This window comes from Episyrphus balteatus, chromosome 1 (assembly GCF_945859705.1).
Source record: "Episyrphus balteatus chromosome 1, idEpiBalt1.1, whole genome shotgun sequence".
NCBI lineage: Eukaryota > Metazoa > Arthropoda > Insecta > Diptera > Syrphidae > Episyrphus > Episyrphus balteatus.
This window is the reverse complement of record NC_079134.1, coordinates 148,490,737-148,517,855: the sequence shown is the minus strand read 5'-3', so window position 1 is coordinate 148,517,855 and position 27,119 is coordinate 148,490,737. Positions and strand designations below refer to the sequence as shown.

At 28.4% G+C, this 27,119-nt stretch overlaps 2 protein-coding genes across 3 annotated transcripts in view; one reads left to right on the top strand and one right to left on the bottom strand.

Moving 5' to 3' along the window:
- LOC129906790 (peroxiredoxin-6-like) overlaps positions 1-7,620 on the top strand; it is a 261,543-nt gene extending 253,923 nt beyond the window's left edge. Inside the window, exon 5 of the mRNA XM_055982716.1 lies at positions 7,606-7,620. The gene's annotated coding sequence lies outside the window, so the exon portion shown is untranslated. The remainder of the gene's footprint in view (positions 1-7,605) is intronic.
- The window catches only part of LOC129906768 (tyrosine-protein kinase receptor torso), an 82,084-nt gene that overhangs the window by 46,628 nt on the left and 8,337 nt on the right, over positions 1-27,119 (bottom strand). Inside the window, exons 2-5 of one of the 2 annotated variants that reach the window (XM_055982677.1) lie at positions 25,079-25,405; positions 24,729-24,966; positions 24,449-24,522; positions 13,133-13,304 (exon numbers count right to left, since the gene is read on the bottom strand). In XM_055982677.1, the coding sequence (XP_055838652.1) occupies positions 13,133-13,304; positions 24,449-24,522; positions 24,729-24,966; positions 25,079-25,405 (811 nt within the window). Of the gene's footprint in view, positions 1-13,132; positions 13,305-24,448; positions 24,523-24,728; positions 24,967-25,078; positions 25,406-27,119 lie in introns of those variants that run through there. The other variant, XM_055982678.1, reaches the window with a different exon arrangement.

The window sequence follows — 27,119 nt, the reverse complement described above, 5'->3', positions numbered from 1 at the left end:
TCGCCCACAAGAAAAAGTAGAAATTAACCAACAGGTAAGCTCTTTATGTGCTCATAGGTACTTTTTTTTTTAATTTTATTTGTATGTTCTTTAAAGAAACTTTGACCTTAAAGGTGAATCTCATCATTACTCATGTTTGAAGAAGACTTTTGGTCACTTAAGCTTAGAAGAACCTACTCATTGTTTTTAAGTTTATTGTGTATAAGAAAAAGATAAAGATGTATTCATTAATGTATAAGTGAAATCAATAGTCAAGTGTGGGTGTTAGCTGCCTTCATTATTTCTTTGTTACCTATATATCTTATTCTCATGCCAATTTAATTATTATTATGTCAATTATTCCTGATTTTTTGACATCTTCGCATTGAAATAGGCACTTTAAGCTTAACAATGAAACACCGGATTGTACTGCTTACGGTTTTAAAATCTTAACGTTCAACTAGAGATATTTAAAGTAGTTTCCTGTTGTTAATTATTTTTGAAAGTAATTTAAAACAACGTTGTTACCAAATTTCATTAGGGTGCCCCATCAATTTTTTTTCGATAAAAAAAAAACAACCATGATATTTTTATAGACATTTTAGATTTCTTGCTTCCAATATCTAAAGTAACATAGTTGCTGAATTTCAATTGTATACTATGAGAATTACTTAGTTTTTGCAAAACACCCTGAATTTTCGAAAAAACACCCTTTTACTCAAAATATATTTGTAGACCGTTTAAATTCTTAGTTCTTGATATAGTAAACGAAACTTTTTCACCAAGTTGAAAAAATAAACAAAATATTATGTTAGCTGTAATTTTTCACCCTCAAAACAACCCCCCAAAAAAACACCCTTTCACCAAAAAATATTTTTTAAAAACTTTATGGATTCTTTTTTTCTGCTTCATCTTAAACCTTCATCTGGCGAATTTCATCTGTGGATCATGTTTTTTACATGCGTTTTCGATTATATGTTACCTGTTGTAGAAAAAAAAAGCAATTTTACGTTAAATCGGTAATAACTTTTCATAGAGTAATCGTATTCATTTGATATTGATGTCATTAGATTCAGCATCAAAAACGAACTGGAAAACATGTGAAATAGAATTATATTTCAGAAACAATTTTTTCACTGTTTGGTTGACTTCACCCCCTCACTCTTTTCCGCAAAAAAAATACTCTTCCACCCAAAATTTTTGTATAGGCTCTTTTGATCCTTGATTTGATTTTTAAACAATTAACTGAACAATAAAACGAAAAAAAATAAATCAATAATTACATTTTCCAAAAAAAGAACAAAAAAACAAAAAAAAAAAACATGAAGTTCTCCAAAAAATCCGTCTATTTTAATATAAATTAAAATTAATCGATGTCGGTATATTTTTAAATAATTTATTTAATAAATAATTCCCCAAAATCAACGTAAAACAAAAAAATTAGGTAAGAAATACAAAAGTATTTGTGAAGAAAGACTGCGAAATTTCATAACGTTACTTTAAATCAAATTAAGCTTATTTCTGCATTCAAAATGTTTTTTGTTAAGGGCACGATCATACCGAAAAACGCAGAGTCAAATGTGCCCCGGTGTCAAAGGCACCCCAGCTTACCCTACTTTTGAATTTTTTTCCTTGATTTTAACATTAAGGTAATTAAATCATTTTCGATAAAAATCGGTTGGTTCGCTCATTTTAATTTTTTTATTTTTATAAATAAGGACCTTATTTGCCACAGTTCTTTGTTTTTTTTTTTTTTTTAATTTTGAAATCATAATCGTAATAGCCGTTTTCAAGAAAACCATCCTTTCCCATTTTGGTTTTATGGCAAGTACCTACGTCTTGGGAATCACCAAAATTGAAGTTTCAAGTAAATCGGTTCAGAGGTTAAAACTGGAGCTCGATATAGAATCAGGCAGAAAGATAGAAAACACCTACCAAAAATCATCGTCCCTTTGCTATACGTTAAGTACATATATTATTAAAACTATTTAAAACTATTTAAGCTGCACTATAAACTTTTCAATTGAAAACCTTTATTTATAGAAGAATTTTTTTTTATCTTAAAAGAACTTTGCACTCAACTCACTTTATTGACTTATTGCTTTGCTTTGACTTTCCATGTAGTACCTTCTTCGTTTGGAGCTTTTTTTCTGATATTTTTTTTTTTTCTTTTAATTTCTTTTATTTGCAATTTGTGTTAAAAAGAAAAAAATTTAATATCCTTGTTCCTTCATGTGTTATAGGTTTATAAGTTATATAAGGGCCTTTCAAGTTGTAATTTCTTTTGAAATATAGATTTACGGCAAGATACAGTGATTTATTAAATCGACTGAAAGTCACTTATAACAAAAGTATTTATCTTAAATGTTTGTTTGAAAGAACAACTTTGAAAATGTGCTGTCCTGTCAGTAACGGTCTATTGACTTATTGTATTGGATGTTTGAAGATGATTACAAGGTGTCAATGAAAGTTAAAAATGTATGTTGAGGAAATTGTTAAGATACATACAAGTATTTTAACCGCATTCCTTTAAAATTACTTAAAAAATGTGGTTTTTTATTTGATTTTATCTTCTGTAAATTTCTGTGTTTTTTTTTTTTTTTTTTTAATTGAAAGAAAGAAATATATTTCTTTGTTTTCTTTTTTGTTCAGCTTAAGTATAAGGAAATTGACAATGAATATATAGATTAAGTCCCGATTTTGACATGGATTGGTACCTAATTGGATTTGATTTGAAATTTCAAGAGAAATAGGTACATATATATACAAAATTCAACACATGTTTTAAAAATTAGAAAAAAAAAACATATTCTTGTATAAATTCTGACATTAAAACAAATTTAATTAAAATTAAATTAAACAGTCCGAGGATTTAAGCCCTATGCCGATTTACAAAATGTCCCGATTTTTATTTTGTTTCTCAATTCGTCTGCGTTTGGAAACTTTTGGGATATTTTTCCTCGAAAACAAATTATTTTGCATAAACTGAGGTGACATTTTCTTACTAGGAAACCTACATATGCTTCGTGTAGCTTGCTTTCCTTTTAATGGAATTATGGAAAGTATATAACGATTGAAACATTTTTTGTTTTCAGGAACGTACAAATTCCTGAAATGCATACAAAACATAGTTTTGAGATATCTACATGTAGGTACATATAATATGTGTAAATGGCAAAAGTTAAGGAATGCTAAAATTTCGTTTAAATTTTAGTACTTTTATTAAAAAAACATACAAAATTAGAGTTTTGTGTCTACCACAATTTCGATTTTTTTTCTACGAATGAATGATTTGTTTGTGATGTTCAAAGAAAGGAAAATTTTTCATTTTTTACATTTAGTAAAAATTGAACAATTGCTACAGAAATTCCACAAAAAAGAAGGAAATAAAACATACACGTACGAGTATACATGTACACATATGGAAAAGTACGGAGTTAACCATTTCTTTTCGATTTCATTTGTTTTTCTGCTTTCTCGATTCGTCATGATTTGAAGAATGAAGACCTAAGTAACGATATAATTAAAATTTAAGGTTTATTTGGGATAGACACTATAAAACTGAATTTCGGACTCATTTCGACCACCTTCTAATTTCTATACCAAAAAATTAGAAATTCCTATACTGGTGGTTGGTGTTTTGTAGTAATTTTGATGTTGTTCAATTTATAATTGTAGTACCTTATATTTATATACCGTATGTGATATATAAAATGAAAAGTTTCATTATCTGTAAATGCGAAATAAAGTTAAATCAAATATACATATGACGTGTTAAAAAAAAAAAACATAATTTTACCGTTATCTCAAAATTGTGAATACAAAAGTGATTGAAATTTTGTACAAATGTAGGCCTATTACACTGGTCAACAAGGTTTTTGCCACAAGAACTAAAATATACTTTTCTATAGGATTTAAAATCATGAAAATATAAAAATATGAAAACCAGCATAAAAGTGTTCATATATGCGTTTCGCCCCGATGTAATGGTTGGGCTCATCAGAAGATGACCATTACACCTTGTCTTGACGCATATTTTCCCGAATAAATCGAGACTCCATATAATCCGAGCTGCATAGAGCAACTGCGAATTATATAGTTGCTACAAGTCTTCAAAGAAGATAAATTGCAGCTATTTGTATTTCCTTGCTATGGCACTTAAGAAATATTTGACTGTTAACAGTCGAATTGTTTTTTCCCTGAACACCGTTTATTTTTAATAAATATGATTTAAAATCATGAAAATATAAAAATATGAAAACCAGCATAAAAGTGTTCATATATGCGTTTCGCCCCGATCACTATGGGACCAAACGATGTAAATCATCTCAAAATTCCATAACTTTGTTGTTTCTTAATATTTTTGTTTGAAATTTGGCACAAATATACTACAATGTATATGCTTCAACATGGAATAAAAATCAGAACTAAAAAAAATTATGTATGTATTTATTATAACATTTTCAAAAACAGAAATTATGAAAAAAGCTCCAATTCATCAATTAATGGCTTAATTCATATACAAAATTATATTTTAAGTCGTTGTAATTTGTGTTAAATATAAGTGAAGTTATCCTATATATAATATTTATTGATAAGAAAGCAAAAATTAAAAGATCATTAATTCAAAAAAAGCATACGAATGAAAGATGACATAAAATTCATTGTAGGTAGAATTTATTTTATAAGTAAGAAAAGAAAGAAAAAATGTGAAAAAAAACGTAGAGACTAAATTAACCACTTTCTTAAAAAAATCAAAATTATTGTGTATTTTGTAAAACCCAAACAAAAAAAAAAGGGATGAAGAGGAAAAAAGTATTAAAACGAAATAGAATATGAAAATAATTTATATTTTATATAAAACAAAAGCTTGAGATAAGAATTCAAATAGCGTAAAAAAATAATAGTTTGAAAATATGGGATAAAATTAAATAAAATCAAATCTGCAGATTTTGATTTGCGGCAGAAAATGGGACTTGAAATCCGTTCAGATGGTCAAGCTTGTTGGGAATTCCCTTTATAGGGGATCCCAAAAGTAATAATTTAAAATACATATCTCAAAATCTTACCATTTTCGATTAAATGCACTACTTGTGAAATTTCGAAAAATTCCTACTTTGAAACAGTATATTACTTCCCGTGTTCATAATTGATTTTTGTTTTTACAAACGTTCACTGAAACATTGGTAAATAAGAACCAATTATTTAATCAAAACATTATTTATTTTGTTCGCCATATCGCTACAAATTAGTTAGCAGTTTTAATGAAACTCAATTTCTTACTTTTATTTTAAAGCAACACCCTAAAAAATAAATTGTACATTTTGAAACTGGTTTATCATTTTTATAACTTGCCTAGTTATCAAAGTTTTCAAAAAAAAGTAAACAAAATTCGGAAATTGAAGTTAGGATGAAAGATACTTTAATTTGAATTCAACAAAACAAGGTTTTTCAGAGTAAAAAAAAAACAATAAAAAACATAGGCTTTTGTTTAAACTAATTTGTAGCGAAATAATTTTTTTTATTTGTCAATTGTTCTTAATTGTCAATTATTGTTTTAGGGACATATTTGTAAAAAAACAAAAATAAATTATGAACAGCGGAAGCAAAATACTGTTTTAAAGTAGGAATTTTTCGAAATTTCACAAGAAGTGCATTTAATCGAAAAACGTAAATATTTGGGATAAACAAGTTACCAAATTTTAAGAGCCCTTTAAATAGCCTATCAGAATATTTCATTTGAATCATTAATTTTGAGACACCCTGTAGATGACAGTAAAAAAAAGATTTGCAACAATTTTTGGAAAATTTTTATTTTATACATTTTTGACCGTAAATCAAAATGGCGCAAATATGCGCAAAATTTTATTTTTATTCCTTAATTTTGAGTAAAATGAGATTCTAAATTGATTCATAACTCGACATCGGCAGTCGTCGGCAAAGGAGAAATCTACAATTGAAAATTAAAGTTGTCCAAATTACTTCCCATTAATTGTTATTTTTTTAAGCAATCAATTTAAAGTACATTCAAAAACAAATAACGGATTTAGAAAGTAGAGATTCTAACCTTTTTATTGATATACAACACTTATAAGGTTTCTTCACAAACTTCTGAGAAAACTAAGTTTAAACTGTTATATAAAATAGGACGAAAAACAATAAAAATTGAAATGTAAGGTTCGAGACTCATTTTAAGTACTTTTATCCAAAATATATTAAAAACGATGTATGCTATCATAATGGCGCACATTTCTATTATGTTAAACAATCATTACTTTTTTGAAATGATCACATTTGTTAAAACCAATTTTGAGATGGTTTTGGTCGTTTGGTCCCATTGTGATGTAATGGTTGGGCTCATCAGAATATATATGGAGTCTCGATTTATTCGGGAAAATATGCGTCAAGACAAGGTGTAATGGTCATCTTCTGATGAGCCCAACCATTACATCGGGGCGAAACGCATATATGAACACTTTTATGCTGGTTTTCATATTTTTATATTTTCATGATTTTAAATCATATTTATTAAAAATAAACGGTGTTCAGGGAAAAAACAATTCGACTGTTAACAGTCAAATATTTCTTTCTATAGGAACTCAAATCCGAAGTCAGAAAATTTTTATTGGCCTCCGTTTTTGAAATATTACCGTTAGAAAATGCCAAAAAACGTCATTTTGGCTGTTTTCGAGGCTATGTTTTTATGTGGGGTTATTTACTATGAATAAATTTGTAATAATGTGTATAAGAATTAGTTATATTCTTCCAAAAACTGTTTAAATCTTTCCGATATCTCTTTTACTGCCCGAGATATTAAAAAATTAAGTACCGTTCCTTGACTCAGAAAAAGCACTGGCCAACCAAATTAATTTTTTTTGCCACAAGAACCAAAATATACTTTTCTAGTGGTTTTTAGGCTGCTGAAATATTACCGCTATAAAGTGCAAAAAAAGTTTTTTTTATAACGTTTATATTTCAAGAACGAAGGCTAATAGAATTTTTCTGATTGCGGATTCGAGTTCAGCAACCCAAAAACTTTTAGAAAAGTATATTTTGGTTCTTGTGGCAAACATTTTATGACATGTGACAGTTAAACAATATTGGAAAGAAGAATATCTGTTCTTATAATCACCGTTACAAATTTGTTTATAATGAATTACCCCACATAAAAACAGAAGCTCGAAAACAGCCAAAATGACGCTATTTAGCATTTTATAACGGTAATATCGCAAAAACGAAGGCCAATCAAATTTTTCTGACTTCAGATTCGAGTTCAGCACTCAAAAACCCCTAGAAAACTATATCTTGGTTCTTGTGACAGAAAAAAGTTCAATTTTGTTGACTAGTGTTATCTTTAGTATAAATCTGTTTAAGAAAAAAAAAAATACAAATAAAAAACTGTTTAAAACGGTCAAAAAATTTGGGACAAAAGAACTTGTTTTTGCCCGTTATTCAGTAAAAAAATATTTTTATTTCAATTTTTGCACATAAATGTGCAATGTGCATGTTTGAACGTTTAGAAAAGCTCCTGAAAATAAAAATCTAGGGTAAATTAGGGCATTATGGCATACCTAAGCACAAACTCAAATAACTTTACTACGCACAACATATTTTACTCGAATCATTGTTTTTTTTTTTTATTAAATTTAATAAAAACGTAACATAAATTAATTATTTAAGAATAAAAATTCAAGATTTTTAACAAAAAATAAATTATATTAAGGGCCAATTTTTCAATAGTCAGTTAAACAGTCATTTAGTACTTATTCCTAATAATAGAGAAAAAATAAATTTTTCAACAAACAGATATAGCTTATTCCTTAGAATAAAACTATCTGCTTCTTTCAGAGACGAATAAAAATTATTCTAAGGAATAATCTCAACAAAAATATTGTGTCAGTTGTCAAAGCTGTTTTGAAAGAATTTTGAAAAAAATACAGTGGAACACAAGAAAACAAAAACAATCATGTATAAAAATGACGTTTAATTTTAAATATTTTTGAATTTGACAATTTTTTTTTTGTTATTCTGTAGAATAAATTATTCTTGATTGAAAAATTCAATGTTTTTATCTGATTGCTTATGAGTCTAATAACTTTATTCGTCGAACAGTTAACTGACTGTTTATTAGAAGATTGAAAAATTGGCTCTAAAAATAGTAAAAAAAACCATATTGTCCTATGTACGGGTAATATGGCGAACCCCATTTACATCGGAGCCCTTTGCTTTTTTTTACGTTTATTCGTCATTTCTGATATATAATTATATATAAGTTTCATAAAATTAACGTTAAATTAAGGTTATTTTCAAATACAAAATAAAAATGCAGAGACTTTATGTAAGTTACCTTTGTAATTAGTTTTACATTGAAACCTCATAAGGGCATTATGGAGCAGTCATAGCACTAACCTGCGATCGTCACCCGGCACGTGTTCGACGAAGGCTGAGGTTTCTGCATTGGTATAACTCAAATTTCTGTAAAAAATTTCCTCTACACATAATAACCACTTCGACGAAGGTCTACCTTATGTTTTTTTCCTTACCCTTTATAACTTGAATATTTTCAATACCTAAAAATAAATTTATCTGTTGATATAAAAAAATCAGCTTTCTACGACGACGCACGTCGCGTTTTGAAAATAGGGACTTCTTTGCAATGTCGTTTTACCCTATTTACCCTTTTAAATTATTGAATTTTTAAAAATCCTTTATTAGTATTTACCTTTAGGTTATAACCCTTCAAATAAGCTATATAAGATTTATATATCTCTAATATTTTTGAATTGCAATATGAATATGAAAATGGCATCACTTTTTGGTGGATGCAGTCATGGTTCATCGATTTAAAAGACGATAACACGTCAAAAATATTTAAATACCATTAAACTCGTAAATTAATTTGTTTTAGGGCAAATTTTTCAATAGTCAGATAAACCTCAGATATAGAGCTTATTCCTAGGAACACAAATTCAGTGGCGTATCCAGAAAAAAATTTGGAAGAGGCTGGAAATTTTTTCAAAAATTTTTTAGTGGATAAATGGTGCAAAAAAATGTTCTCTCTTTTTATTCATCTTTGATCAAGAGTGAAGCGCTGTGCTGCGGTACTGAAAGTGATATAATAGCATTTTACTGCTCTCGACGGATTCGTACTACTGTCTCCTATTTTCACATTTAGAGAACCTAGTGTTTTTTCAAAGTTCTTGTGTCGCAATAAGAACTCGAAATCCGTTCTATAAATCTGAAGTAGAAATGCTAAATGTGTTAATCAAAGACTCAATCTTAACCCATAGAAATCAATCTTGGAATCGAAAACTAAATAGTTTAGATAAAGGTAGCAAACCATTTTGGAACTTAGCCAAAATAATTAAAAAGAAAAATACTTACATTCCAGCTCTTAAAGAAGGGAACAATTTGTTAATCTCTAACGCTCAGAAAGCAACCGCTTTTGCAGAAACCTTCTATGAAAATCATTTGGCAACGAGTTCTATTGCTTGTAATACTTTCATTGAATCAGTAGTGCTTGACTTTATTAACTTCCTAAATTCAAGCCCTCTAGATGAAATCCAAAATGTTTCTTTCACTGAAGTCAAAGATGTACTTTTAGGTCTTAGAACAAGAAAATCCGTGGGATTTGATGGGGTAAAAAATATATACCTAAAAAAATTGCCAAAAAGTGGTATACAGTTTTTGCAACTTCTTTTTAATTGTTGCTTGAAATTGAACTATTTTCCAAATTCATGGAAAGAAGCTAAGGTAATACCTATTGCCAAGCCTGGTAAAAGTGCAAATGTTCCAAGTAGCTACAGACCAATAAGTTTATTGAGCTCTCTTAGCAAATGCTTTGAACAAATAATAAAGAAAAGAGTATTGTTCCATTGTACAAGAAACAACATTTTACCTCTCGAACAATTTGGTTTTAGGACTGGCCATAGTGCAGTACATCAAGTTCATCGAATTTCAAACCATATTAAAACAAATTTTAGAGCTGGAAAAAGTACAGGGATGGTGTTACTTGATGTCGAGAAGGCTTTTGATACGGTCTGGCATAATGCTATACTGCATAAACTATTAAGAGTATTTTTTCCAATATATTTAATTAAAATCATTCAATCATTTTTGCTTGAAAGAAAGTTCAAAGTCTCGATTAATATAATTGGTTTTCTGATACTTATGTTGTTTTGGCAGGTGTCCCCCAAGGATCGGTATTGGGCCCAATTTTGTATACCATTTTTACTTATGATTTCCCATGCTTAACAAATTGTGAAAAAGCTATATTTGCAGATGATACCTGTATATATTCATCAGATTCAATTGGTTTCAATATTGAAACCAATCTGCAATCTGCATTATATATAATACAAGATTATTTTTTCGACTGGAAGATTAAAATGAATGCTTCAAAAACTCAGACTATCTTTTTCACTCGGAAAAGAAAATCCTGTTTCTTGCCTAGCAATAATCTTGTAGTTAATGGTATTAGAACTGAGTGGCGTTCAAGTGCAAAATATCTTGGAGTTTATCTGGATAAAACATTAACTTTTGGATTTCACGTTCAAGAAATTATTAAAAAGGTTCGCATATGCGTCAGTACTCTTTACACTTAAATCGCAAATCAAAACTCTCAAACGAAAATAAGCTACTGATTTTTAAAGTAATCTTTCAAGCAATCATGTTTTACGGCTCACCAGTATGGGGGAAATGTGCATCTAGTCATATTCGCAAACTTCAAATTGCCCAAAATAAGGTTCTGAAAATGATTCTAAATCTTCCATGGTCTTTCTCAACATCCGAACTTCACAAAATCTCTAACATAGAACTAGTGTCTACAAGACTTACAAATATTTTTGAACGGTATATTATATCTTGCGAATTATCTGAAAATAGACTGATTTCAAACCTTGCTTTATAGTTATATAATATTTCTTAAGAAAAAAAAAAAAAAACAAAAAACTGTGATATATTTATTTATTTATTATTTATTTGTATATTTATTTATTTATTTATTTATTTAGTTATTTATTTATTTATTTATTTATTTATTTATTTATTTATTTATTTATTTATTTATTTATTTATTTATTTATTTATTTATTTATTTATTTATTTATTTATTTATTTATTTATTAATTTATTTATTTATTTATTTATTTATTTATTTATTTGTTTATTTATTTATTTATTTATTTGCTTTGTTAATTGTCGTTTTTTTAGTTCCTTCATGTTAATTGTTAATTTATTAAAAAAAAAAAAAAAAATTTCTATTCTATTCTTTTTGTTTGTTTATTATACATATTTAAATCCATTTTTCAAATGTTGTATTTCATTGTGTTTATATCTTAAAACAACATATAAAATTCATATAAATGTAAAACTTAAAGCTTGGTTTGAAAATTACGCTTCGCCACCTTCCCTTTTCCTATCTGATAGGTACTTAATTTCCATTTTGTTATGAAGGTTTTTAAGTAGCTTTTCCTTCAAGTCATTTATTTATTTTGTTCTTCTTGTTTTGCTATAAAAATAAAAATTATTTTCAGTAGTAAGGTAGATTTATACCAAAACTCTGTAAATTGTGCAATATAGTTTAAGAAAAGATAAATGTAAAAATATTCTGCTACAATAAAAAAATACAATACAATACATTGTGTAGCAAACATTTTACACAAACAGCATCCTTAAAAAAACACTTTATTTCGTTCGAACTTTGTCATGTGCTGAATCCAAAACTGTATACAGATTTATTCGTTACTCCTATTACGTCTATAGTTTTTGAGCTATACTTATCACTATTTTCGATATATACGCCCATGTTCCGCAATTCGACCGAAAGTGAATTCAATATACTTTTCAATTTCACGAGAAACAAAATATCAATATTTTCTTCATTTCAATCGATTTCGAAAACTTCGAAATTGCTTCGAACTGTCAAAACTGAAGGATCTTCCATTTTTATTTTGTTTCTAAAGTAAAATTACTGCTGCTTTTTTAATTGCAGATTCATTGAAAAAGGCCCAAAGTTCACGAACAGAAACATAGTGAATTGAATTCGATCAGAAAATCTAAATGAGTGAAAAAATGCAGAACACCTAATTTCACTTTCGTGAATACGCAAAAAGTGAAATGCAGAACGTGAAAGTTTCAAAAACTTATTTTAAATGAAATCCTTTTTGATCTTTAATCCGAAATATACCTACTATATGTTTTTTCGTAATTATGTTGCTTTTTTGATCAAAATCAGAAACGCAAACAGGAATTTGCATAAATACAACACTTATTTTGAGGTATCAAACATTTCTATTTCCAAGAGAATATTATTAAAAAAAAAAAAATAACTATAGGTACTTAAGACGATCAAATACTGCGTTTTGAGCTTGAGCCCCCTGAGCCCCCCTTCCCAATACACCACTGTACAAATTTTTTTTTATATTGATATTTATTCTTCTGATTGTCTAACTGACGATTGAAAAATCAGAGCTTATTCTATTAAAGATAAATCAAAACAAATAATTTGTATGACCTTAAAACATCCAACTTGTAGAGAAGTAGACTTGACCCATTCTATTGCTCTCAGCGCAAATATGATTGAACTAAAAAGCTGTCGGCAAATTTTAGAAAATGATGAGCCCAATTTCCAATAAATAGACCAATCTGGCAAGCCTAAATGGGATTTATTCTTGTTCTTTTAGTAAAAACTACTCCCTTTTAAATTGACCATATAACATATAAGTGATATAGTTCTAATTTGTGGTGTTCATTTTGACTAAAATCCATAGAATTTTGCCAATTATTCTTCACAGAATACAAAAACCTTTGAAGCAAACTTATTATGCAATATTCCATCTAATTTACTAAACATATTATTTTATTGGTTAGAATTACCTAATTAATTATAATATTCTTTAGTAAGTTATATAAAAACACGCAACCGAAACCATTTTCATAACATTTTTGATAAATATTTAGGTAAACCTTATTATTAGGGTGTGCTTAGAAAATTGAATGAAATCTATACCTAGCTCCATTAGGTAAAATAAATATAAATTATGTACATAATTCTAATCATATCGATATTATTGATATTATATTTTTATGTTTAATGATATATGATATAATAAAGATATTATTATGTATTTTAAATAATTAAATTTTAACTTACCACAAATATTAAAATTCATATTATGCCATTCAGTGCATGATGGCGTCGTTATTTCCTCCCACATCAAAGTACTCTCTTTAGAAATATCATTTGTATTTGTTGCACGTATACCAATTTTATAAACTGTGGCAAATGTTAAATTATCCAAATTATACGTAAATAATCCTTCGCGCTAAAATAAAATTAAAAAAAAAAAACGAAAAAAAATTACATAATTTCTATTACATATTTTAATTTTTGAAAATAAAACCGCAAAAATCATTTTTTTAAGTCGCTATCAATCAAAGTCTTAAATGCTTGATAAAGCGAACGAACTATTTCTAAAACCACCTCATTTCAACATCAGCCTAATATCAATGTTGAGCTGGCAGAAAACCTATTTGTATATGTTCCACCCTGAAGGGTTTTTTTGGTTGGAAAATTTCCTGGAAAAAACTGTAAGTTACACAAGCCTCTATATACAGCCTCTAGAAGGCTAAAAGTAATGGAGCATGAAAACCTACAAAACCTAACGAAGATTTACAGGAAATTACTTCTCAGAATTTACAAATATGGTGCCAAAATGTCTGGTATGTCAAGAACAGAGATGATGAAATAGAAACATATATATTGGAAGTGTACGCGCTTGTTTAACGAAGTTATCCATCAATTTCAATATGAAGAGGCAAAATCAGAAGTGTTTTGAATGCGTTGGCAAGGACCAAAGGAGTCAGTTACACAATTATATTGGATATACAAAACAAAGAGGAACAACCGCGCAGCAATACATCAACGTCAATCCAGTATCCAGCACCTATACATAAGAGAATTTTAGTTTCGAAAACCTATTTTATAGTTCTATGGATTTTGTGAAGTGGTGAATGGTGATGGTCAGTGAAGAAGCAATGTATTATTACGAGAGTACCTAAATATCCGAATTAGAAATGCGAAATTCTAATAAATCGGTTATATAATTCATAATCCTTCTCCATATCATAGGAGCAAAAGCACATAGGCATTTGTTTGAAAGAAGAATTAATCGATTTTCAGTGATGACAATGACGGTTGATATTTCATTTAAAACCTGTCGAAGATGAATCAATGAATTTTCAACAATGATGGGTATTTTGCGAATGTGAAAATTTAATTGAATTTTCAATTGCAACACAATCATTGCTTTGGAGTGTTGTAAAATTTATTTTATCAATTTTTTGTTCAAAAATGTATTGTATAAAATTCGTGAATAGTGACGAAAAAAGCAGAAGACATATTAAACGAAAAAAAAAAGTTAAAAATCTGATAAATTTACAAGTCCTCAAGATATAATTCAACCTAGTGAGGTTGTGCTTTTTAAAACAGGTAAATTGTACTCAGGAATCATCAGGATCAGGATCTTTCCTAAGCTTCATAAAGTAGAGCTAATGAAGTGAATAAAATTTTAAGGACTAGAAAAACTTATAAAACTGTTTTCGCCACAACTTTTACTTTGATCGTTTTTTTTTAATTTACCTAAAAAATTATTCCGAAAATGTTAAAAACTAATTTTTTGTTTTTTTTTTATCCATAAATAAAAATAGTTTGATTTTTACAAAATTTTGTAAAAAAAAATAAGTTAGTATGGGTGAGTTCATAAATGCAGTTCTGCGAAATAGAACTACCATTTATTCAGTCAAAAACTATCTGTTAATAAAATGCACGACTGGGGTCGCACGTACTTGCTCTTGCAGCTCAAAGCACTTTTATGTTAGTCTACTTGAAGATTTTAAAAGCTGGATCTAAATTTAAAAAAAAAATTGATATTGTGGAAGAGCCGACATTTAGGACAAAATTATGTTAAATGAAAAAAATTTTTTTTGTTATTTGACTTTTTTGAGAAAAAATAAAAATGCAGTTTTATTGCCATTGCTTTAAATATTATGTATACAAAGTTTAATCAAAATCGTTAGAGCCGTTTTCGAGAAATTCGTAATATCGTATTTTTTTTTGTATGGGAGGTATACGTTCTAAACGAGATATAAAAAAAACAAAAAAAAAAAACAACTTTCAGAATTCCATAAAAATCATCTGTACCAAATTTGAAGAAAATCCATTCACCCGTTTAGGCTGTGGAAATGTGTACTAGAGTGACCGCAAGAAATCGATTTTCGAAATTTGGTCGTGGGAACCCCATAAAATGTTTCGCCTTTGCAGATTTTTAGATAGCCAAAATTTCAGCTCGATTGGATAACTCTAAATGGTGCCGACACTCGCTCAAAGTATCAAAAATCTCTGTTTTTTTCACTGTTTTTCGAAGAAAATTAGCTCTAGCTCCCAAACAGATCGGGTTATTTTCACTTTTTATATATTTAATTAAAGGTAGTGTTGCTACACATAATTCAGATGCTAAATTTGTTTAGTTTTACCAAAAAAGAAAAATTTTAATTTTCAGTACAATTTAAATTTTCAGTACTTACCTCAAAAAGAACTGAAGTGCAAACTCGATTTAAAATGAAACTTTTTTTTTAAACTGTTTTATTTAAAAAAACGAAACATTTAACAGAATTCTAAGGCTGTGTGTGAATTGCGTTAAATAGTTAACACTGTGTAAAATTTTTGACACTATTGAGGTGAACAAAAAAAATTCAGCTGTATGGCTTATTGTTTAATATTTTTCTCTGCCTCTTTTCTGCTATGAAACTCCTTTTTAATAAAAAAAAAAACAAAACAAAACCATCTGCAAAAAAAATTTAACTCAAATTTAACCAGGTCCCAGAGCCCAATAAATTTTTAACAGCTGAAAATTTTTTATTCACCTCAACAGTGTCAAATATTTTACACTATGTGAACTATTTTACGCAATTCACACACGGCCTAAAAAACAAAAAAAATAACATCGTGTTACATTTCTTATACATAATTAATGAAGTAAATACTAAAAAAATTTAATCAAGAGATTTACAAAGTAGTTTTGGAAGCATCAGGATACAATTATCGGCACTCACTGACTACTTGAAGTACAGATTGTTTTTGTTCCTCATCTTTAGTTAAAAGGTTATTAAAATCCGTTATTAATTTGACTCCTCTTTCTGTCATGTCATTTACGACTTTAAGTGATTGCACTTTTTTAAAGCCTTCTTTAAAATGCGGGTTTTCGGGCCAAAGATTTGGAGGTTCTTTGAGAAAACTTGTGGCTGAAAAAGTTCAATGTTTCTTTGTTCACAATATTTTTTAACCCCGCTGTGACAAATTGTTCATCTTCATGTGTCTGTAGCTTTGGATTTACTATTCTGTTGGTTTCCGTTTCACTGGTTTTCAAAATTATGTTGGCCGTTTCTAATTTTTCGCCATCTGGTAAAGTTAGGTCAAAGAACGCCAGACCTGCCTGCTCTGAACTCAAATACCATAAATGGTTTGAGAATTTAGCAAGAGCCTTCTCTGAAATATCTTTGTCTATCTTGCGGTATTCAATGCAATTACGCAAAAGATCAAGATCTTGTTTAGGAGCCAGATAAGCTCTTGGGGCATTAAACCAAGCAAAAGTTTTTTCTAGTTGAATGTAAGTTTGATTTTGAAACTACAAAGTCAATTGGATTTTGCCCTAGTGCTTCTATTGTAGCTATAATTATGCGAGAAGCATTTCTATCAGATGCCTTACATCGATCCAAAAAAAAGTTTAATTTTAAATCGAGTTTGCACTTCAGCTCTTTTTGCGGTAAGTACTGAAAATTTAAATTGATGACAATATTTTTCTTTTTTAGTAAAACTAAACAAATTTAGCATCTGAATTATGTGTAACAACACTACCTTTAATTTAATATATAAAAAGTGAAAATAACCCGATTTGTTTGGGAGCTAGAGCTAATTTTCTTCGAAAAACAGTGAAAAAACAGAGATTTTTGATACTTTGAGCGAGTGTCGGCACCATTTAGAGTTATCCAATCGAGCTGAAATTTTGGCTATCTAAAAATCTGCAAAGGCGGAACATTTTATGGGGTTCCCCCGAAAAAAATTCGACAAAAAATTTTTTCTATGGGAGTTGCGGTCACTCTAATGTGTACAGATGGACGCACAACCGCACAGACGCAAAGACGTACAGACGCACGGACGGAATTGCGAGATGCACTTTTTTGGAATTATCCATCATCGTAATGTTGGTTTTGATTAAAACCTCAATTTTTTTTTCGACACGAAACCAATACTTGCCCTATAGAGCAAGTAAAAAATGTATGCAACTTATTAGAACTATTTGTCTTTGTTTCTAAGAACGAGTACTAAATTAGTCAAAATTCACTTGTAATTATAACAATATTTTCAATTCTTTTTTGCAGCACTGCTGCAGTCCTGCATTTATGAACTCACCCTATGTTTAAGGCTTTATTTTAAACTTGAATTTTGGTTAAAGCTAGATATTAATTTTACGATTTTTTTTTTTTTTGAAAAATCACCTAATTTCCAATGAACAGAGTTAGTGAAAAAATTTTCGAGTTTTGAAAATTTCAATACAGATTTATGTTGGTTAAAACTTTTAATTCAATATGGTGTATTAGTAGCTGCTATAAAAAACTTTTCAAAAACCGATTGAACAAAAAAAAAACATTTTTGGGATCAGTAAATGTCAGTTCAAGTTACAAATGTTTAAAGTAAAAAAATTCTCTAAAATTTTTATCAGCTTTTTCGTTTGAAATTTAGTTTATTTTTCTCTAAAATTTAAAGGGTTTTTATCCAGTTTTGTGGATTTTTTGTGAAGAGTAATTTAATTATATAAACTTAAAGAATGCATGTACATATAGCAAATTTAATGTATTAAAAGAATTCGCAGTGTATTTAAAAAAATATTGCGTTCCGTTATTTTTGTAGTAGATCTCCTGGACGACCTCCAAAAAAAGGTGTCTGGCGATGAGCAAGATATCTCTGATCCAGGATAAAAGCATGCAGGTAATGAACGAAGGAATAGTCAAAGCTTTCCAAAGAAAAAAAGCCCTTAAGTCGAAAATTTAATGTTTTTCCCTTTTCCACCCCAATCCCAACCATTTGCTGCGATTTAATCGATTTTATCTCTATCTATTGTACAAATTCTAAAATTTTCTCATGATTCATTTTCTGGTAAAAATATTTGTTCCACCTTTGAAAAACGTCTTTGTCACTGGTATATTATGTCAGTGAGTGTCCATAAAGTCTTTTTAAATGGAAAACAGACCTTAAAAGAGGCCCAAAAGGCTTGGCGCTAGGGATATCTACACAAGGAGCGTTAGAGCTTAAAGAGATCTTCACAAAAAAAAACAAATCTCAGGTCTTGAAATGGTTGTTGGTAGTTCGCAATGTGCTTTCTTGGAAATCCATTTTAGTCTCAAATATTTCCGCATTTCGAAATTTTTGGTTTGAGTATCGATATTTTTAAAGACATTAAGGTTGAATTTATTCACTCTCTATTATGTCAAATTACATACAAATTTGAAAATTTCCCGTTTTTAATGGAGACTTTAAATTTAATGAAGTGTGAATAAATTGGGCCTAAGTATATTTCTAACAATCGATCTATAGCAGTTAAAAAAAATTTTATTATTTTTCTTGGATCAAAATTGGGGTCCGAAAAACTAATTGCAGGATAATCATTTCGGAATTTAAAATTTAGTAGTATAAACCAGTAGTTGATTTTGAAGTTAAATCAAATAATATAATTATATACGAAATCCAAATTAAGTAAGTAATTATTTGCATTGGTAATTATTTCATTTGCAAAGTTCAAATAGATCATAAGGCTCCCAAACATTTACTAAAATAAATAGCTTTTAAAACTATTGAACTAAATAATTTCAATCTATTCTGAACATGCGTTCAGATTTCATGGTCAACAATAATGAAAATATAGGTAGGTAAAAAGCATTTCTATACTAAGGTAATCTTTTAACTAGATTTTTTGAACCCAGTTATCATGTTTCTACCAAACACAAGAGAATTGTATTTATTCCAACAAAAATGAACCCATCAGAAAAGTTTTTTAACACTATAGACTATATTGAAGTATTTTTTTTTTTTTTATTATTGAAGAAAAACCTACTAAGCCTTTAGACTTGTAATTTTCCAACATAGGCAAACGAGAGTGTCCCATTAGTGACTTAATAAATTGCATCAATGATTTTTCGTTTAATTTTTAAACTTAAATCATTTCCAATTAATCCAGCATTTTTATTTAGTTTTGTTTCGTAAATATTGATGTTTTTTTTTTTCAAAGAAATTCTATTTCCGTACATAATTGTAACAACTTTAAAATAAAAAATTCCCCAATAGGTAAAAACAAACGAATATTGATTTTTCATAATTTGGATATTTTAATTGATGTGGCGAAAAAAAAATCAAACTTTTGTGAAACCATGAGAATCAAAGAGAATAAAACAATTAAAATTTGTGTTGACTGTTGCCAGAAATTCAGCAGCATAACAATTTCCTGGAAATTCTTTGTGAAGTAAGTAAATAAAGACAATTTACAAAATTGGTCAATGAAAGTCATTAATTAATTTTTGAATTCTGTGAGTGTAACTGCCATTTTTTGCAGTAAAAATAAAAATGCACGTCTTGATTGCACGTTCCTCCTTTAGTATTTCGGACAGCTAACTGCTAAATTGGTTAATTATGATTACATAGTTCAAGTTTCAGAAGAAGAATGTAAAATAAAAAAAAGTAGATTCATTAATACATACATATAAGACTGATTCAAAAAAAAATTATTTTTTTTTTGTTCATTGTTATATCGAAAATATTATTGGAAATGACGAAAAAAAAAACAAAAAAATATACTGTAAAAGATACAGCCCTTAATTTCAATATTAAGTACTGCCGCATCGCATATGATTTTCCTTTTATTTAACTGTCAAACCCCTTTAGAGTTGGGGAATAATCATTACATTTGTAATTAATTACTAATTAATTACAATGCAATAACTCCACTAGTAATTGCATTGTAACCGAATTACTTTCCCATTACAAAGGAAATGTAATTCGAAATGCAATTACAATTAAATTACTTTGTAATTTTATTGTTATTAAAAAGATAAAAATCCCCGAACCTTTGAACGCTCCTTGAAGCTAAACCGCTTGAGATCAATTTTTGAGAGTGATGCCAAATGATAGCTTGTGTCATGGGCCTACGCTTTGCACATTGTCAGATTTTTAAACAATCATCTTCCATGTGTCTATCATGCCTATTTTTTCAGAATCGGGCTTTTTTTTTAAGTTTTCCGGGTTTGAGAACGCGTGGACCTACAGGGATGGGAGTTGTACCCAAATGTAGGTTAGAGTCCCCGCTACCTTTGGGCTTCAAACAAATTTTTTTCATTTTTTTCAAAATTCCGAGATATGTGGCAAGTTGCATGTTGCAAGTTGCATGTGGCAAGTTGCATGTGGCAAGTTGCATGTGGCAAGTTGCATGTGGCAAGTTGCATGTGGCAAGTTGCATGTTGCAAGTTACATGTGGCAAGTTTCATGTAGCAAGTGGCATGTAGCAAGTTGCAAAGCCATTGTTCCTGAAGTAACAACAACAATACATCAATCGTCGCTCCCATTGAAAGGCTTTTTTCATTTGCGGCATAATAAATGTGTGTTATCGGACACAAACTTTGAAAAGTTTGTTTTGCTTAAAGCAATAATAAATTACCAGTAATTTAATTGTAACTTTTCGTGTAATATGATGATAGCTACATATGTTTTATTATTCTCGTGATCCAGATCAAATCATATTGTTTTCATTTCCCTTACAAAAAAAATGCAGGATCTTGCTTTGTTATTGTAAAGCTAACAAATGATCTGATCTAGATCACGGGAATAATAAAACACAGCTAATATTAATTAATTTATTGAATGATTTTGTTTCGTTTGAATAAAATAAAATGTTTAATTTAATTTAGAAGTTCATTTCAGAGTTTCAATTACAATATAATTACTTTCAAATTCCAAAATATTTAATTACAATGCAATTACTTTTGTAATTTCATAATGTAATTACAATAAAATTACACGGTAATTTAATTGTAATTGCATTTCGAATTACATTTCCATTGTAATGGGAAAGTAATTCGATTACAATGCAATTACCCTGTAATTACATGTAATGTAATTAACGATTCCGATTACCCAACTCTGAACCTCTTATATTAAATTAGAATTTTTCAATAAATTTTTTTTTCTATTAAATTAGAATTATTAATTTTTCCAACTAAAAATTATTTTTATTAATTTTTCGCGTCTGTTTTTTCAAAATTTTATGCAGAGCGTTTAATTTTTTACAAGGAAATGATTTAGTACAGCCTTTTTGATGAACCATTAAAAAGTTATAAAATTTCAAACTCAAAAACACAATTTTACCCATGTAAATCATATGGGAAATAGAAATTTGCTTACTTAATATTAAAATTAAGGGCTGTAACTTTTATAGTATTTTTTTTCGTCATTTCCAATAATATTTTCGATATAACTAGGTATGAGCAAAAAAAAAATTATTTTTTTTTTTGAATCAGTCTAATACATATAATATTTTTCAATATCTTAATATTAAAAATAACAGTAGAATTTTGTATGCAAAAAAAAACTAAAGACAGAAAGATAAACTTCTTATACTCATACAACTTTTATTTTTAACAATTAACGTTTTCGGAAATAACAATTCCCATCTTCAGATTGTATAGCAAAAATTAAAAATTATTTAAATAATTTTGCCAATAAAATCTAAACATAAATAAACTTTTTTTTATACACAAAGGATAATTAATCCACATTGTAAAAAGCAAAGAAACAGATTAAATTTCTTTTAAAAACGCATCCTTTTATAACAATGTACATACGTATCTTCGTACCTCTGCATAAAGCTAAAGCTGCTCTAATCGAAAGTTTAATGTTTTTTCTTCTTTTATCTACTTCAAAGATATAAGAAAAAGGAATAATAAATCAAAAGAGTTTCGTTAATTTCTTAGAAATGAAAACGAAATGTGTACAAGCAAAATACTAACTAAAAATATATAAAAAGATTTTTTTCAAGAATTTTTATAACTGATATTATTTCTTTAGGGAATTTAAAACTCACTGAAAGAATACAAAAAGCTATAAACTAACAACAAATGAGAAATAATGATGGAAAATATATGTATTATATTTTCAAAGGACGTTAATGCTGTTTACTATATTTGCATTGCCCAATTAACTGAATTCTTTTTTATTTTTTTAATGAGCTAAATAATAATCCTAGCTTTACAGAAAGGTGTTACTTGGAACGCAAAAGTTATTTGAATATATCATTTTGTGTACAAATAAAAATTCCAGGAAATTTCCGAACCAAATTTGTCAAAAGGCATCAAAAGAAAGGTCTCTTTAAGGGGATCAGATCAAAATTCTGGCTTTAAAATTCTGCATTTTAAAATTCTACTTTACAAAATTCTGCTAGCATTATACTTGAACAAAAAAATTCTGCCAATTTAGCGCATATGCTGACTAAAGAAAAATACACCTCATTAATGTAATTCAACATTGGTACTTTCCTAAATTTTTTGTTTAAATGTCGCAAATATTTTTCAAAATGCATAGACTGACTTTCTTTCAAATAAAATCTATAACTTATTGGAACCGATGTTGTTTGATACAAAATATTCCTTTTCTTATTCAATTGTTTGAATATTCATCTTTATTTGATAAATTAAAAAATTTTGAATTATTTTCGGAGGGTTGGGGTCAAAATTCTGCCGGGGTCAAAATTCTTTTGTCAAAATTCTGCTTTCAAAATTCTGCTTTTCAAAATTCTGTTTTACAAAATTCTGTTTTTCAAAATTCTGTAAAAAATTAAAAAAGGGTTCGGAAAATGTTAAAAAGCGCGCGCTTTTTCAAACCCTTTTTTAATTTTTTGCAAAATTCAGTAAAATCATCTTCTTGAAAAATGATCTGCTTATTTGATTACTTACTTAAATAATTTGTCATTTTGAATGCATATTAATTTTTGTTTTATAGATGAATAGATTTGAAAATATTAAGAAAAGGTTTTTAATACTAAACATTTCCGAAAATAATTTAAAATTTTAAAATTTATCAAATAAAGATGAATTATTCAAAAATTTTAATAAGAAAAGGAATATCTTGTGTCAAACAACGTCAGTTCCAATAAGTTATAGATTTTATTTGAAAGAAAGTCAGTCTATGCATTTTAAAAAATATTTGCGACACTTAAACAAAAAAATTTAGGAGAGTATCAATGTTGAATTACATTTGAGGTGTATTTTTCTTTAGCCAGCGCATATGCAATAAAAAAAAAAACAGAATTGGCAGAATATTTTTGTTCAAGTATAAAGCTGGCAGAATTTTGAAAAGCAGAATTTTAAAAAGCAGAATTTCGAAAAGCAGTATAGAAAAAAAGCAGAATTTTGAAAAACAGAATTTTCGTTAAAAAAGCAGAATTTTGAAAAGCAGAATTTTGAAGCCAGAATTTTGACCCGATCCCATTTTCGGAAATGTTTGTTAATTTTTTGCAGAATTTTGAAAAACTGAATTATGAAAAGCAGAATTTTGAAAGCAAAATTTTGAAAAGCAGAATTTTGAAAGCAAAATTTTGAAAGCAAAATTTTGAAAAGCAGAATTTTGAAAGCAGAATTTTGACTCCAACCCCTCTTTAAGGTCTATTAATGAATGAAACCCAAAAGTTTATTTCAGGTCTGGTTGCTGAGCAGTGTTGCCAGGACCGGCTATTTATAGCCAAACCGGCTCCTTCAATTTTCTCCGGCTCCTTCAAATTCTGATTTCCGATTTATCAAAATTTGGCTCCATAAGTTTTTAATTTGGCGATTTTTGGCTCCTTCAAAATTAAAAACTATTATAATAAAAGAACTTGATTATTCTGATCACGCCTAAAAAGTCTTCGAAGTAGAACTAAACTTCTTCGAAGTAGAACCTGACGTCTTGCTCAAAAGCGCAATTGTGAATGTACCTACTTTCATTTTCATTCATATATGAGGCGTTCAGAATTATAATGGGTCAATTTTTTGATTATGTTATCATATATCTAAGTTGATTTGAAGTTGAAAAAAAAAATGATGAAAAAAAACAACAAACAAAAAATGGTACAAAATACAATATTATGAGTTTTTATGAACAATTTTTGAAATTGGCGATTTTTGGCTCCAAGACTTCTAAAATTCGGCTCCTTGCCTCTAAAATTCTCTGGCAACACTGTTGCTGAGTTATTTCAATCCAAACATGTTTTTTTTTCTATTTTTTATATCATTTCTAACAGATAAGTTTGCAGTTAAGGAAAACACAGAACAAAATAGAACACAAATCAAAAATCAAGAAAATATGTAAATTTGAAAAATTCACTTTCGGACTTACATCTCGAATTTGCGTCACTTCCATGTCCTTACTTTCTGGTGAATAACAGATAAGGTCGTAGCCGCACGTCATATCTATTCAGAAAAAAGTAAAAAAAAAAGTAAAAAAAAGAAGACATGAGTATCAACAACAATCAATTCTTTCAAATCGATTTAAATTCAAAAAATTAGTGATTCGATTGATATATGTACGCTCAATGACCGACAATCGAGCGAGACAATACCAACGAACTTCACAGTGGTTCTCAATAAAGTTTCCGTCAGCTGTTAAAATAACTCACCGAATGATGGCTTCCATGAAATCATAGCAGTTACAAGCATTGCATCAGTTTCGTCTGCCGCGAATCCCAACAACGAAATCTCTTGAATCTCTCTCGGTTTATAGCCTCGCCTCAAAGTTGTAAATTGCCTTGCCTTTGCAATAATTGAATATTCTTCTGTCGAATAAACCACAGCTACCGATATGTTGTAGGTAGAATTCTGACTTAAATTTCCAATTGTAATTACATTTTCATCTGACTTGTTTTGGTTTTGATTGATTGGAGTTTTTGTGGAACCAAAAAAATTTAAATGACATTATAATTAAAAAATACATTAAATTGAAAATGGATTTGCGCACAAAAAAACTTACGAGATAAACAGAAATATCTTTTGCCTCGTGAGTTGGGGAAATATTTACTATGTAAATTTCCTGAGTATTATTGTTGGTTGTCCAGTTGTTGTTGTTGTTGTTGGTGATGGTTTCTTTGTTATTGGATGTGAATAATTTTGAATTTCCAGATAGACGATGATGTGAATGGAGATTATATCCTTGAGCTGGTACAATAATTTTTAGGGTTATACTGCGATCGTCACGACACAGCAGCATAAGGTCATGGTTTTCATTTATTTTCTTTAATATTACATCGGAATTTAGTGTTTCATTAGATTGGCATAAATCAAAGCAATTTGCAAAATTCTATGGAGATTGAGAGAAAAAAAAAATTGGTTATTATGAAATTTATAGCAAACTTAATGTTATTTCAGATTAAAAGTGTCAAAAAATAGTTATACCTAAGTTAAGAGAAAGAAATCAGTTATTATTACAGGTAAAATAGGCATTTAAAAACAAAAAATTGTTACACTCATGAAACTTGGCAAAAAGTTTGCTTTTGGGATAAGAACCAAAGACAAAAAAGTTTATAAAAAAAGTTGGGTGGAAGGGTTTTTTTTCGCAGACAAGAGGGAGGGGGTGAAGGTTAAAAACATAGTGAACAAAATTTTTTGATAATGACATAAAAATAAAATCGATATGATTGCTCTAAGAAAAGTTATGGCTATTAAAAACAAGGGTGCTTGTTATTTACCTCAACAGGTAAAATATAACCGAAACCCTTGTGAAAAAAAATTGCTACCCTGATGAAATTCGGGATCAAGGTTTTATAGTCCAGTGCATTTATAATTTGACCCAGCAGTTTGTACCACCCCCAAATTTTTTTTGTTCTTTCGATAGAGCATTGGCTGAATATCATTATCCTAATTTTTCGCACTCACGAAATTCACCTTTCGGCCGCCATCTTGGATTTTAGTTTTTGTTGAATATCTCGATTTCTATTTATCATACATAAAAGTTGTGTATACAAGAAACGTAGCCAATCAAATTTCGCGTCTTTTATGTTAATAACACTTTTTCGATATTCTGAATATTAAAAAAGTTATAAGCCAACAAAGTAAAAAAAATTATGAAAAAACCTTTCGAGATAAGATTATTCACTTTAAAAATCTCTACAACTCTGCTATACAACTTTTTTTCTATCGCTATAAATACAAAAGTTATTAATATTTTTTTTTTGTTAAAATTGCTCTTTTTTGTTTGTGTTTTTTTATCTTTACTTTTTTCTTAATTTTTTTTTTTACCAAATCTTGAATTTTAAATTAATACAGTCAAATAAGGAGAAAAAAAGGGTAAATCTCGGAATGAATGTTAGTAGAAATTTTTTTTGCTCAATATCTTCCTTTTGCCATTCTATAATATATCTCAAAAGTCTAGAAAAATCTCATGTCCGCTTGTCGCGATTTCAAGGTCAAATCGCGAAATGGAGATTTTCAAAATTAGCAAAAATAGGCTATGGTATTATATACATATATGATACATGATTTCAAGGTATTTTTTAATGCTGATTCCAAAAAATCTAAAATCAAGACAATCTGACGTCTCTGGAAAAAGTTATACCTGTTTTTCATCTGTCAACTCATATTATTATAACAGTTGCAAATTTACTGCCGAAAACCCCTAAAAGTTATGGTAGACGAACCAAATTTTGCATGAAGATTTTAGAATCCATCATTATTAAAAATCAAAACAATCCATTACAAAAAATATATATACCTATGAAATAATGGTATTTTTTGATGAAGGGGCAAATTTAAGGATATGCACTAAAGAAGATTCTTGTTCATCTTAGGAATAAGTGCTAATAGGCTAATTTTTTCATTTTAATCTTTGTTTGGATATTCTTTAATTACCCTCAAAAATCAAAAAAAAATCTAATGTCCGCAGGTCCTAATTTTCTTGGTTTGAAGATAAGTTGCAGATTTTAAAAAAATAATAAGAAAAGTTTAAATTTTTATATGTATACCAACATAAGCGACATGATTTAAAGGTATTTTTTAACAATTATTCCAACAAAACT